The 14,357-nt window shown below is 37.6% G+C and overlaps 1 protein-coding gene and 1 long non-coding RNA gene across 2 annotated transcripts in view; one reads left to right on the forward strand and one right to left on the reverse strand.

Moving 5' to 3' along the window:
• The window catches only part of LOC147652217 (uncharacterized), a 26,289-nt gene extending 14,229 nt beyond the window's left edge, over positions 1–12,060 (forward strand). Inside the window, exons 4-6 of the long non-coding RNA XR_015289161.1 lie at positions 4,085–4,233; positions 5,285–5,391; positions 11,977–12,060. This is a non-coding gene — a long non-coding RNA (uncharacterized LOC147652217). The remainder of the gene's footprint in view (positions 1–4,084; positions 4,234–5,284; positions 5,392–11,976) is intronic.
• CPO (carboxypeptidase O) overlaps positions 1–14,357 on the reverse strand; it is a 23,957-nt gene extending 9,600 nt beyond the window's left edge. Inside the window, exons 1-5 of the mRNA XM_023930861.2 lie at positions 14,021–14,357; positions 7,638–7,752; positions 4,134–4,209; positions 3,592–3,716; positions 1,021–1,135 (exon numbers count right to left, since the gene is read on the reverse strand). Coding sequence (XP_023786629.2) covers positions 1,021–1,135; positions 3,592–3,716; positions 4,134–4,209; positions 7,638–7,752; positions 14,021–14,222 — 633 coding nt within the window. The 5' untranslated portion in view covers positions 14,223–14,357. The remainder of the gene's footprint in view (positions 1–1,020; positions 1,136–3,591; positions 3,717–4,133; positions 4,210–7,637; positions 7,753–14,020) is intronic.

Here is a 14,357-nt window from a genome sequence, read left to right on the forward strand (position 1 = left end):
TCCAAAGTAGGAGTTTCCTTCTCTTCCCCACTTCCATTTCCAGCTTAAAGCATTTTCTTTTTTTTGGACAAGCAATATTTCCCTCAGAATTTATTTCAGTCTGTCATTCACTTACAGGCATGGAAGGTGTTTCACATGCCTCTGTGCAAAGGCATGGCCATATGTCACTGGGTGTTAAAAGAGAACATTTCTGCAATATAGCAATGGATACTCCATTCTGGATCTCATTCAACACGCCCATCCTATTGGGCATCATCTTGTTGAGTGCACCAGACAAGAAGCTACACCATCAACTCTTCAAAATAGTATTGCAGTCTCTTCCCTGTTAGCACTGATTTTCCACATCTGAGTCAGCAGCAGTCATCCTCAATGGGTAGCTCAAGAAAAACATATGTGAGGGTTGTCTCTGTTCTCTCACTTTTATTATGCAGCTAGGAGAAAGAATCACCACTATGCTCTGCTTTTCTCCAGGTTTGCCAACTGGTGCATGAAACATGGCACTAAGAAACCATCACTGCCTACCCCATGACATTTTTTTCTCCTAAAGAGTCAAAAACCTGCCCTGAAATGACATCTTTCTAAAGATCTTACACTGTTCACCTCTTCTTCCTCAGTGGAATTCCAAACACCACAATAGTCATTTGACTCAGCATCAAACAAACTGGGACTTAATAAATACTAAAGAATGACAAGGTAGGTAGAAAGGTAGCAAAGCAAATGAACCACAGAATATTATCTGCAAAACAGTGCAGCTATTTCACACAAAGAATTTATATTTTGTTCAGTAAAGAATTGAGGATTTAATCAAAATCAATGGCAAATCCATATTCAATTCAACTAGGCTAGGATTTAAGTCAAAGAGTAAGGACTGATTCTTTAAAGAAGAAAGTCAGAAAGAGGTCCACCTCATTAAAGAGGTTTGACTTCAGCTGAGCTTTCTGCAAACACAGAGTTGCCTGCTGTGACATTTACAGAACAGAAAACAGCAAAGTACACAAGCAGACTTAGGTTCCTCTTTACCTCTTCCATTGGATGGTACTCAGTGTAGGCATAACCTCCTGAGACCTGTCTATGGCTGCTCCTCTCCCTTGGCATGCTCTCATCCACAAGTTTCTGCACATCAGGTATTAGGACTCTGAAGGATGGGGAAAAGGGAAGATAGAAGAGAAAACAATCCTGAACATTCTAGAATTGCCATGGTGGATACATTGCTTATATCAGCAACCTAAAGGATTTAACCTCTTCTGCTGTGATTTGCCTGGCAAAATCATCAGCATTATGGTTACTTTCAAGTAAAACAAAGTTCAAAGATGAGATTTTCACAGGGTTTTAACAATAATAATTTTTACCAGATTTTTTCAAGTTGTTAATTTTCTACCAAGAAAAAAAAGTTCAAGATTTTCTTTTCTTCACTGTTTCTATTTTTGAGCAAAACTCTGAAAATACCATCTTTGGGAAAAGGAAGTGAAGGAGAAAAATTTAAGATTAGAGTTTCATTATATTTTATTGCGACATTTTCAATTTGTAAAAATTTCACAGAAATATTCATTGCAATTCGCAAAAATCAGAACAACCCCCTTATTTCCTTTAAATAGCTCTTTTTGGTTTTTAGCTACAAAAATAGCTCAGCAACTAGTATAACACAGGCATGATTCCATGATCCAGGGAGTCAATGAACCTTTTCCTTGGCTTCAGTGAACTTTGCATCAGAGGCCGTTCTTTCTCACTGCAATCAGCCGCTTGTAACTGCTGCAAATCTGCACTCATTGTAAATGCTTGTGATAAGACAATTGAAAAGGTAGCTGCAACACCATTGATCTCAAATGCTGGAAATGCTAACAGGCTTTTCTGCTGACAGTGGTACTTATCAGCATCTCTGGAAACTGCACATAAGAAACTTTTAACAGCAGTTACAGCTAACTTTCTGAGCTTTGATGTTTATTCACATCTAAACTTCAAACTAAAATTCAGGCAGTGAAAATTTCCATGAAGTGAAACCACACACACAAAATACCTTATCAATGCTCTGGAGAATTGAAACCATGGAGTTTGACACAATTGGATTATTGATGTCCTTATCATAATTTGTCATTTATGTCTCTATGATCATATACCTGTCATGTTACCTTCCCTGCATGGCAACTGCCTTCTAAAGGGTGGCTCCTGCTTTGAATCTGTTATGGGAACTTTGTTACTGTTGTACTCAGCTTCTTTGCAATACAAACACAAAATTTTCATCTTGACTAATAATTATTCCTCTCTTTCTTCAGAAACCTCTAAGGTAAATACAGTGTTGGCCAAGGGAAAACAAAGCTGAGCTGCTAATTTCAGTTTAGTGTTTAAATTTCCACTAGAATCAGTTGAAACCATTAGAAAATGAAGAGTCTTGACATAAAAAAGAGGCTGAATGGAATGTTGTCGTAGCACTGAATATCTAAACCTCATGCTAGATAATTTGTACTGACTCCAACCTTCTATCTATTCATCTCTGGTTGTCAGGGCATCACACTTGCTAAAGGAACTTGTCAGGCAAGATGCAGGATGTCAAGATCAGCTTTAACTCAAAACAGCTTTGAAGTGACACCAATCCTTCTTAAACTCATCTTTGATTGGTAAATGTCAGTATATGTCCATAGGCCATTTGTCAGCCGTGGATGACTACAGGTTATTTATATTAAATACAGCTAAATTAAATTAGCTAATGGTTACCTTAAAAAGTCAATTCCGAATGGGAACAGGACTGTGTGAGAAATAGATCTTATTTAATCCCATTTGCCTTTATAAACACTCTTTGTATCTGGATTAGATTTCCTGGTTGTAAGTTAGGGAAGATGTGGCTGCGTAGGTGTGATAAAACATTGTGGGACATTTGCAGGTTGTGGCTCCCATTTGTGTTCACAGTGCTCATCAGCCACTGGGATCTTTGTCCCAAGCTGGGATGTCTCTCTTTGGCAGATGGTACCAGGAAATTCTCACCAGCCTGGTAAAGGGGATAGGGATAGATAAATGAAGCTTTTGAAGAAAGTAGCTGAATATTCACTTTGAAAAGCCTCTTCTCCAAAGCAGAGGAGTTAACAAGAGACAGGGAAGGGAAAAGGAGAGCTGGAGACTGCTTCTCTGCAGTGACACCAGTTAAACCTTTGGGCTCTCCAGAAGCGGAAGGACCCTCCATTCAGATATACATGCTTTCCAAGAGCAAAGCATGCTCCTATAAGTGGTTACACCAGTGGTTTGGCCTCTTGAGTTTAGACTAAAAAACTAAGTCATATATCCAAGTGCCATCCTCTCAGTGACCACAGAGAAGGTCGTAGCAGGAAACTAGACAGATTGGGCTGTGTCAGGTTGCAGCTCCAAATTCACAGCCAGGATAGGTGGAAGGTAAATACATAAGGCAGAGGGGAATGAACTTCTAAAGATTCATACAGCATCTCTGTGTTTGCCTGGTCAAGGTAAGTCAGAGGCATTTGGAACAAAGGTCAGGTCCTATTGCCAGTATTAGCTGACTGTTTATCAGACAGGACTTGGTCCTTTTCTGATAGCAAGGAAGATTGTTAGAGCCAACCTTCCCCATCAAGGTATTGGAGATTGTACCTGTAAGAGATCATATGCTGATCTAAGCTGTCTTTCACCTCCTGCACCAGAGGGGCTGGGACCCTTATGTGCAGGTCTCCCCCAGCCCTGATGTCTTCAGGCAGCAGGGGCTTCCACAAATCCAGCTGTGCAGAGAAGAAAGAAATGCACAAATGAAGCTCTGTTTTCAGAATGAGAAATATATTAGAGAGTTGCCTATCAGCAAATGAAAGAAATTTTCCTTCAAATTGTCCTGATAACTCTCTAGTCATCTGTTCATAGAGCACACAGCACAGGCTTAGTGTTTTTATCGACTCAGGCACCACTGATAAGGAGCAGCACTTTAACAGAGCCATGCAAAGAAACTAATGTCTTCACATAAATTTCTTTGAGTAGTAGAAGGGCAATTCCACACTGCACTAACACCAAAAAAAAAAAATAGTTTAAAAAAGCCTTTTCTAGTTTTCTTTAACCTTTATTCCTATCATAAGCTGTATGCATATCTATTTTACAGGCCAAAACCCCATTCTGCTCATTGGGCACATGTAGTTATTTTAGCTTACCATTAAAGTACCGCAAAGAAGCTGAAGATGCTGGACTTGCTGAAACGTTTCTGGCATAATATGCAAAACCTGATCCCTGAAAATACAGTAGAGAAATAAGGTAAGTTTTAAAGTCTGTTCAAGTATCCATGATTTTATAAGTCAAAAGGATGGATTTTGTTATGTAGAAGGAAAACAGAGCATGTAACAGTGCTGTTCCAACAAAAACACAAATTATGAATTTGTGGAATGTTTTGGCTGCAAGTAGAACTGAGTGATATGACTTTTCTGTTACTAGAACATTAGCCACTCTGCTTCCTTGCCAGTGGCAGTGCTTTATTCACCATACCAACTTCACAGAAGCCAACTGCTGGCATGAGCCCAGTTGTGTGTTTCTGCCTTTGCAGGACCAGGGCCAAAATGAGGATATTGGTAGTACATTATAAACTCTTTATTTGATAAGATGTCACTTTTTTTCTCTCACATTTGGGATTTATTCAATTATTCCAGATTAACTTTTTGCTTGGTTGGTCTATTTCAGCATGTAGAAACTTTTGCTAGTCATGATAAATTAACATTGCTAAGAACTTGAGATGTCCACAAACTGCTTGTCATGAGAATAGCAAATTTATTCCAAAATAGTGAATATTATGGTCTCCAGAACTGCATATTCTTACTCAATTCACATGAAATAAAAATTTCCAGTTCAGAATATAACATTTTCTATTTCTAGAAAAGACACACAGAATCCAGCATCTTAATATATGTTTTCATGAGATCCCATGAAACTTTCATGAAAGATGAAAGCTAGTAGATGATCCCATGAAACATTCATCTACTACATCTACTTCATTTACATCAGATTGAAAATATTTAAATGAAAATATTTAAAATATATAAATATTTTTAAAATATCTCTTCTCCAAATCAGAGGAGTAACAAGAGACAGGGAAGGGAAAAGGAAAGCTAGAGACTGCTTCCCTGCAGTGACACCAATTAAACCTTTGGGCTCTCCAGAAGTGGAAGGACCCTATGTATTTATCTTCCACCTATCCTGATGAAAATATTTAAAGTTTACAAAGAACAAATTAAAATTATAGAAATGCAGGAAAAGCAAATCATGTTTGTTCTGTTAAAAAGGCCCTTGTAGGATTTTTTTATTATTTTTCCAGTGTTCATTCAGATCAGCTTTCCAGGACTGAGAGCAAGGGTGATGTTTCTAGTGGAAGGGTTTCAGAGTGAGGAGTGGATGTTGATGACTACAGTGCATTACTCAAAGGTGGGAGACCAGTTATACAGTACTGATGAGAACAGAATAGAATGAGGAACACTAGAAACTTCCCTATCTGCTAGCAACAAAAAACTGCTTCACAGTCTCTTTTAGAGAGTTCAATGGAGTCTTTACTGGACAAGTGTAAAAAATGAACATTTTACATTTTAAAGCTTTTGTAACAGAAATTCTTGTTGCAAAAGCAAGCCATGGTCATTATAGTCATCAACATAATATGTTCTCATCATCTGAACTGCAACTGCCATCTTTTGTGCTTCCATGCAGGAATGTACAATTATCAGCTTAATATACATACAAATAGAATTCACTATGCATTCACTTTATCCCCAGAAAAATAGGGGTATTTCTGGGTTTTTTTACATCTCCCTTGAAAATATCACCTTTGCTGAGTAAGAACTTGATAGTTAAATCAGGCAGTTTACTACTGGTTTATGAGATGCTGATAGCCCCATATACGTGGGGCAAAATGATTACATTTGTATTGCTCACAGCAATGGTACAACAGTCATGATGTCTTTGTAATAAACCTTGTAGAAGCAGGATAAACATCTTTACTAGCAGAATAAACATCTCAGCTGCAGTTCAGAGTTTATTCTCTGTAAATGCCTAGGCTTGCTTTGCTCTTTGTCTATCAGGAAGGGAAACAATATCCTGTAATATCTTTCTATCCTCATTGACATTATGTCTTAATTATACCAAATCAGAGAAATTCCAGACAGTCAGATTGCTGCCAGATGGCCAGCTCTTATTTACTGATAAATCTTTCACAATAGCCAGTGTGGAGACAAACCATTTTTAATAGTAAACTAAGATTAGAAAGCATACATTTGTTTGTAATTATGGACTAAGTTTCTCATTGGAGAAGTGCAAAGTCAGCCCATGTGACCCCATGAGAACTACAGTTTTTAAAACTCTACAGTTAACGTTTCTTAACAAATTAAAGAACTGTTCTTAGCATAAGCTGTATGTCCTTGGATGCTCATAGGTTGGATATTTCATTTCATTGTTAAACAGAGCAGAGGACAATGCAAATGGGCTTTACTAATAATTTGGTCTTGGTGCAGGTGCTGCACACCCGAAGTCACACCATTCAATACCTGTTTTTAAATTCCATGCAAATACTCAACATGTTCAGTTCTGGACAATAATTAGAAACAAAAATGGAAAATACATTAGCAGGGATCTGCTGAATTCTATTCACTGAAATCAGGCTCTAACTGCATCTCTGATACAAATCTAAAGACTAAATATTATCCATGGAAATAACACATTTGAATTAGAGACTCTGTATGCTCTGCTTGGAGATTTTCCAGGAGAGCTGCTGAATGGGTACACTATGAGGGAACTTACTTGCTGTAGGTATTGCTTGGTTTTCTGTCCTTTTTATGACTATATTCTAGGGATATAATTCATCTAGAGGCATTCAGTACCAGACTACTTTCTCCATTTACTTTGGAAATTTCCATGTATAAACTTATATGTGGATAGGTGGCCTCCAGACAATGCTCATGCCCAGCCTGCAAATCCTAGCTGCCACAATGGCAGTAACCTATCATTCCTTGAAAGTTGAGGGTGAATGAAACAAAAATAGTTTAGATAGGCAAACAGAATAATTTTACATCACTCATTTTCTGAACTGGCAGGGAGAATGGAAAATAAAGCATAATTAGAGATTTCATACTTTTCAAAACATTAACCTGTAATAAAAAATGTGATAATCTCATCTTCTGAACACCTTGGAGTGAAGATGGACTGGAGTAACTCACTTAGCTTTTTTTTTTTTTTTCTTTGTTTCATATCTCCAACAAGTCCTCACTATGTTTTTCACATAACTTAATCTGTCTTTTATTAATAGATATAATTTTGCTCAGTCATACCCCTTGCTTTATGCTCAGAAAAAGCATTTTACTCCTGCACCATCTGGTTTCAAAGTTCATTATGAAAGAGGCTAAGCCAAATTAATTTCAACTAATGGAAGTAGAGCATCCTGAGATGCATTTGAGGGCCATTCTGTGGCTCCTACAGCTGTAGCTATGTCTTTGTTGGCTTGGATTTGATTCTCTCATTCTTCATTTCCTGTCTTCATGTTTTCTTTCCCAATCTTGCAAAGCTTGCAGCTTAGTAATCCTGTGTCCAGTTTTTCAGCTCATAATTGTTATTATTATTCTTACACCATTTCTGTGACTTTCACTGCACACACAATTCTTCATGAAACCCCGATCACTCACACTCACCTGTCATATTGCAATTTCAAGCTGAATTTTCCAGGAATTAGTATCCCCAGAGAAAAGATGATTCCAAGAGGAAGCCACATCTTTGTGCGAAGAATCCAGCACTGACAGTGTAGAACTAAAGAGGAGGAGGACAGACCTGGACTGAACACATGATTTATACAATTATAATATACAACTAGACTTATCCTGGAAGACAGCCTGCCCTTGATGAATCATTAACTTAATTTGTAAATAGTTCTACTTTTTCTTAATTCTTAATAGTATCTTCCATACCCCAAAACCACAAACACAATTAGCAACTTTCTTACTGAAACACTTTTTCTAATTACTAACTTTGAAAATGTTTTGTGGCAAAATTGGTAGTATTTCAAGAAAGCGTTACTTGCAAGATCTACGGCAAATCATGGTGGTTAGTTTGGAAGAGCATAAAAACAAGCTCCATTCTTACTCTCTTTCTTTTTGTGTTTGTGCCTTTATGGAACACTTCTGTGACCTCTTAAGTGCAGTTCTGTCACTTTCCTAACTTAAAAGAGGACACAAAAGAACAACCAATGCTCCTGTAAATGGGAAATATTGAGACATCAGAGTCTCATCTAAACCACTCTCAGTTGGCCCAGATCAGTCTCTGGCCACAGACTTAAAACTCTCATTAAGAGTGTTTTTGTTATATATTAAAAAAAAAAAAAAAAAGTGGGCTGGTTACTATCTGAAATATTTAATGTCTTGTTTAGTTCACATAGCAAGAGTAAACATTTGTTGGCTGTAGTTAGACGTATAGCACAGTTCTTCAGAAAGAAATTGTTTCCCTCATCCTCTCTCTTGGATTAAAACTATCTTGTGATTTGATGAAGAAAACTGCATGGATTTGGGGTGCAGAGACTCCAGTAAGTCAGTTTGTGTACATATGTAATGGACATAACACCATGCTGTAACTGTGGGATATTTATAGAGTCTTCTCATCAAAGTATGAAGTCCTCTTACATTTTTACAAAGGCTGTTATCAAGGAAACAGGCAGCAGAACTGTCCCAGTATGAAAGAGGAACAGCTTAGCTCAAAAGTATGTTCTCACAAAACCAGGCTGAAGGCAAGAGAAGAATATGCTCTTTTTCATAAATCACACCAGACCACTTCTGTTTTATTGCAAACTTCTCAACAGCCTGGGCCTGAAAATGCTGAGTATTTCTCTCTAAGTAGATATCCAACCCACAATGACTTCCAGAAGAGCTGAAAGAAGTCAAGTTTATAGAATTAGATGCAGCTTCATTTGTGAGGAATCAGCTAAAGAAATGAATGTTTGAAGTTCCTATTAACACTCAGGACATCTGCTCAGATAGCTTTTGCTTTTGTTTCCTGTGTCTTCACCTCTGCTGGTAGGCAGACTAATGTTTTTAAGACTTCTGCAGTGTTGTCTGTGCCCTTTTAACATACCTGGCTTTGAACTGGGGTTCAGTCCCTTGACAGGGATTCAGAATCTAGGCACAAAAAAAAAATAAATACGGAGGCATAAAGAGAAAAGGAACAAATTACAATAAGCGCTAAAATTCAACTCCAGCCCAAAGCTTCCACCTTCATGTTGAAAGCAGAAGCTGTTTATTCTCTGGTGAAACCCTCACTCCTATGATGCCAAGTAGTTATGAAGATAGATAGATAGATAGATAGATAGATAGATAGATAGCATAATTTTGCTTAATAAGTATCAAATTCAGAAGAAATGACAGTTGCTTTCTAGGTCTTTGATTCAGATTCTTTTGAAGTCTAGTTGATTTTAATGGGTGTTAGATGAAAATCCTGTGCAAATAATTACGGACATTTCTCCGATTTAAGAAATGGACTTATTTTGGGGATTTCAGGAGAAGGTTTGTTCGTAAAAGACAATACTTCATCTTGCAAACAGCACTTCTGAATTCAGAATAAAAGCCATTAGAGACATTATTCCACCAGCAATGCAAAAAAAATGTCTTGGGATGAACAGTTGACTTCAACAAGACTATTGCCCTCTTGGGCATAAATAATGTGTCTCTTAGTAATAAAGTCTGTTCTTTGGTCAGGTTCTTACTGGCAGCTGCTTATCTTTCTAGCAAATGTGGAAGGCAGCTTAATCCATTTATTCCCTCCTTGATAATAGTGAGGAAAAAGGAACGGGACATTCTGGGGAGAGAAAAGGTCATAAATATGTGGTACAAACATGCCACATGAAACCACATGATGTCCTTTTCTCCAAACAAGTTTACTTTGCACATCTTCCCTACATTCTTCTCAGGGCTTCAGTGCACTTTTTTCAGCATCAGTTTAGCCTCTCAACTGCCCTGTTAGACAAGCAAATATTATTTCCACTACTTAAAAGATTAAGAAAAAAAGGGGAAAAAGTGACTCCCCAAGGTGACATAGGAATATTGCTGCAGAGCCAGGAATAGAATTCAGATCTCCTGACTCCCTGTCTGGTGCTTCCTTAAATATATGACCATCTGCTGTACTGCTGGAAGTATAGATACTATATGCTGACTCCAACAAGCTGGCTGCTAAGCCTGTTAGTTTATCCTCTTTTTATCCCATACTGATATCATCTCCAGCTAAGCTTTTGGCCTGGAGTCAAAGTGATTTCCAGTGTTTGAATGATTCGACCTGCTTGTTATTGTTTTAACCTTGCACCACACATATGCTCAGCTATTTGTGACTTATCTGCATACAGTCTGTGTAGCAGCAGCCACAAGCTAGAACTGTTTTGTTTAAAGATTGCATACTGAAGCATACCACATGTTTTAAACAATTATCATATAGCAATGAGTTTGATCCTGGTAGCTACCTGCACCTAGATTCCCTACTGCATGTCACTTTCAAGGACAAAGAGCTCGTTAAAAAGACAACAAAATGTACACACTTGTGTGTCTCCACAAACATCAGTTCATCATGTTAAGCTTTCCCACTTCACAGCTAAATGGCATACTGAAACTAAAAACCTAACTAAACTAGATTGAATTAAAAACTATCAACAGTTTTTCAAATCATCATTTGGATTCAGAGAAAATAATCCTCCATTAAATTTTCTTCTCTCTCATTGCTGCAGAAAACTCACCATATGTGTCCAAAACAGAATCATCACTCAGTGGAGTCAAAACAGTAGCAGACTAATGTGCCTTAAATCCTAGACTTCAGCTCCACTGAAGAGGGGGGTAGATAATTCACCTATTTAACTAAAATATCTTCTGGTTATTACTGTAATTTTACTTGGGGGAAGCACACAATGAATTGACAGGTCTGTCTCCGTTGTCTTGTCAGAGGAGATAGAATGTTCTATAGGTATTGTCTTTTTCTAGGAGTACCAAAAGATTTCTGGTTTTATGTGTTCAAAACATTCCAATTCATTCTACAAGTTTTTATATACACATACATACATACATACATACATACATACATATATATATGTAATTCTGTAGCATTTGTGTATTCAGGAATATGTGGTGTGGTCTGCAGTGTGAATCATTGTTCCACTCAGTATTCCAAGCCTTCAGCTTCCACAGCTCCGTTACAGAAAGGTTTTACTGAAAGTCTCTGGACTCCATTGTGATTTGGCAGTGCTAAGTGTTCTCAAACATCATTAGTTCCAGCAACAATCTTAGGATAAATGGAAATATACTGGAAACCATGCTGAGTGACAACAATTTCGTTCTAGAGTCATCTTGCCGACATTTCTTTGTCCTCTCTGTCTCTGATATTACAATAAAAACACCCCATTAACCTTACATTTGGGACTTTAAAATAATCACAAACCAGGAAGAATTCCAGCCAACATACACCAGATTAGAATTAAATTACTAGCAAACCTTAAAATTAGTTCCATTAAGCCAACATTAAATGTCCTGCAGACCATCAAGCAACACAGGATACATAAGCTTTATCTTAGTGGGATTAATTTGACTATTGGCACATGATCTAGCAATTTCAAGAAATACACATTTACAGACACTTTCAAGGATGTCTCAATAGATTTTACAGCATTTATGGACATGCATATTTGTACTCATATATTTGAGAACAAGTGTAATAACCAGCGTGTTGTATCAGTATGGAAAATAACACCTGCCTTTTCTCCACAAGTCCTGTGATACAGCTTTTGGACAGCTTTCCTATCAGAAAGGAGCTTCAAGCACCCATTCAGTAAGCAGCTCTTTATGGAAGTGGATGAAACCAAGCTGACAAAACCTGTATTGGTCTAATTAGCTAGACAGACCAGCTTCCTGAAACACCATTTTCTTTAACCAGGAAATAAAAATGTTAGTACTGAATTGTCCTTCCTTAACAAAGGATGGCCTGAATGATTATTTTTACTTCATCCTTTAGACAGCAAAATATCACTGCTTAAGGATCTTGACCTTTAACATACAGTCTGAATCCAAGATGATATTTACCACATGTTACTCAAAGGTAACAAATTCTTTTGGTTCTATATTAGGAGTTAAGGGTGATCATGTTTACAAGGAATTGTGCACAAAATCCTACAATCCTTATGTAAACACAAATCCTATGGGAAATGATTCTTCATAAGCATTGTGCAGTCAAACTTTAAAAAGTATTAGCAGTGCTTTCCAGGTGCAATGGTAAATCGCTGAACCCCAAGTCCACATATACAAGGCTGGCTGCAGATTATTTTTCTTGTAGTTTGCTCAAAGATTCAATTTGCTCAAAGATTTTAATATGCTTGAATCAACTGTCAGAAAAAGAAGTTATTTTTTAACTCACCTTCTCCAGTCCTAAAAATTTTCCTTTATAAGAATACCTTCTGATGACAGGATTAGAACTCATGATTTCAAAGGTGTTGCTCTAGGGGGAAAGAATCTGCAGAAGTGTTTGATCCTGTGTTGTTGTTCTGAGTGGGCAAGAATTAAGCAAAAATCCTCTATTTTGTGAAGAAACAAAACATGTTGTAAAGCTTTAGCTGTCATAATAATGCACTTTTTGTTTTAATTAGGTCTTTTTACAGAAGATGTCATGTAACATTAAAAATCTGGCTTGTATTTTTAAATATAATAATTACCTTTGTATGTAAATAAATTAGTATTATAGTATTCCTACTAGCAGAATTGTAAAGGACATCACATAAGTCTCCATTATTGCTTAACAGTTAAAAAACAAGCTTACTGCACTGTATCCTAGAATAGCCAAGATTATTTTTAATGAGTTCTGTTACAAGCACTAAAATACTTTATGATTAGATGTGAATATGCTTGCATACGATTTATTAAACACAAACAATACACACTGCACTGTAAGTAATTAGCTTTTGCAGCTATAAAACATGTTCATATTAACCTTTGTCCTTCATTCTATCAACAATGACAGACACACTGAGCTTTCTGTGCAATGCCAGCACCACTGAGTGTAAATGTATTGTTTGCTTGCATGCAGTTATGTATGTGTGGCCATACAAGGGAGTAATGTCCAGGTCCCTCAACTACCATGAGAAACTATTAAAAATGCTTATGATGTCCTTGAAGAATCACAGAGATAATTAATGAGGTCAAAAGTACCTGACAGAAGATCTCAAAGTGAATCTTGCCCAAGTCAAACAAGTCCATTCTGCGTAACTTACAGTCAGTAGAATTTCCAGCGTATTTTCGCAAATGAGCCTTAAAGAATTTGTAAGCAAGGTTTGAAGTGTGATTTGTATGCATGGGTGTGACATGCAGTAGAAACAGCTTGTATTTTGGTGTGTGATTTTGTTAAAAATAATTGCTGCTAATAGTATCTGAGTAATGGACTGGATAGTGTAGCTTTGAAGAGCTTGTTGTGTGACATGACTGGGTAGGTTTGCAGTAAAGCTGTTGACATGGCTTGCGTTAATCACAAGCTTTGGGGTTCTTCAGCAAAGACAGTCAAGACTTTCTCCATCTTCATATCTGAGCTGTTCCTACTCTTTTTACGAGGAGTGGATCTGAAACATGAGCCAACTCTGCCTGGCAGACCTTATAAATCCAAGCAACTCAGCGTGGGGGCATCCCCAATATACAGGCAGGGAACACAGACACCAGGCTGTGCTGGAACTGTGCCTCTGCTGCCAAACAAGGCATTCCTTGGAGTCATGCAAGAATGAGATGGGTGCAGAGCACCAGGAATCTGGGTGTACCCCAAGGACTTTCTCAGTGCCTTTCCTGTGAGAAGACATATAAGCAGTAGCAAGCATGGAGCTGAATTCAGATTCGCCATGTCTGACTACTACCTTGGTGTCAGATCACTTTATCTCTGTTCAGAGACAGTGGTTTTCATACCTTCATTGTTCTCTTTTTTCCCTTCAAATGCTGAGTTATTAGGCTCAGCAAATGAGTATCAAACCGACAGTGGAATTTTTGGAAAGTTATTTCTCTGCATCAGCAGAAATCGAACCCACCTTCATCCTCCTCAATACTACCCTTTGGAGGGATCACTGCCCTCTGAGAAGAAAGTCTTCTTGCTGACATCAGTGAGGTATTCACCATTTTGTACAGTCCTTGAGCACAGGCTGATACAGAGCAAATCTCCAAACACACATGCACACACATTTCAAATGTGGACTCCTCCACGTGTTGTATATTTTCTGAATCATTTCTCATCTGTGTCAGCACAAATCAAGAGTTCAGTGAAAATTGTTGCTATTTACACCAGCCTCTGTGCAGTCAGAGGACAATTCACCAGCCACTCCCTACTGTGCTCACTTAACACTTGAAGTTTTTTGCTTTGAAGTTGTA

The sequence above is a fragment of the Cyanistes caeruleus genome, chromosome 7, assembly GCF_971803275.1.
Source record: "Cyanistes caeruleus chromosome 7, bCyaCae1.hap1.1, whole genome shotgun sequence".
Classification (NCBI taxonomy): domain Eukaryota; kingdom Metazoa; phylum Chordata; class Aves; order Passeriformes; family Paridae; genus Cyanistes; species Cyanistes caeruleus.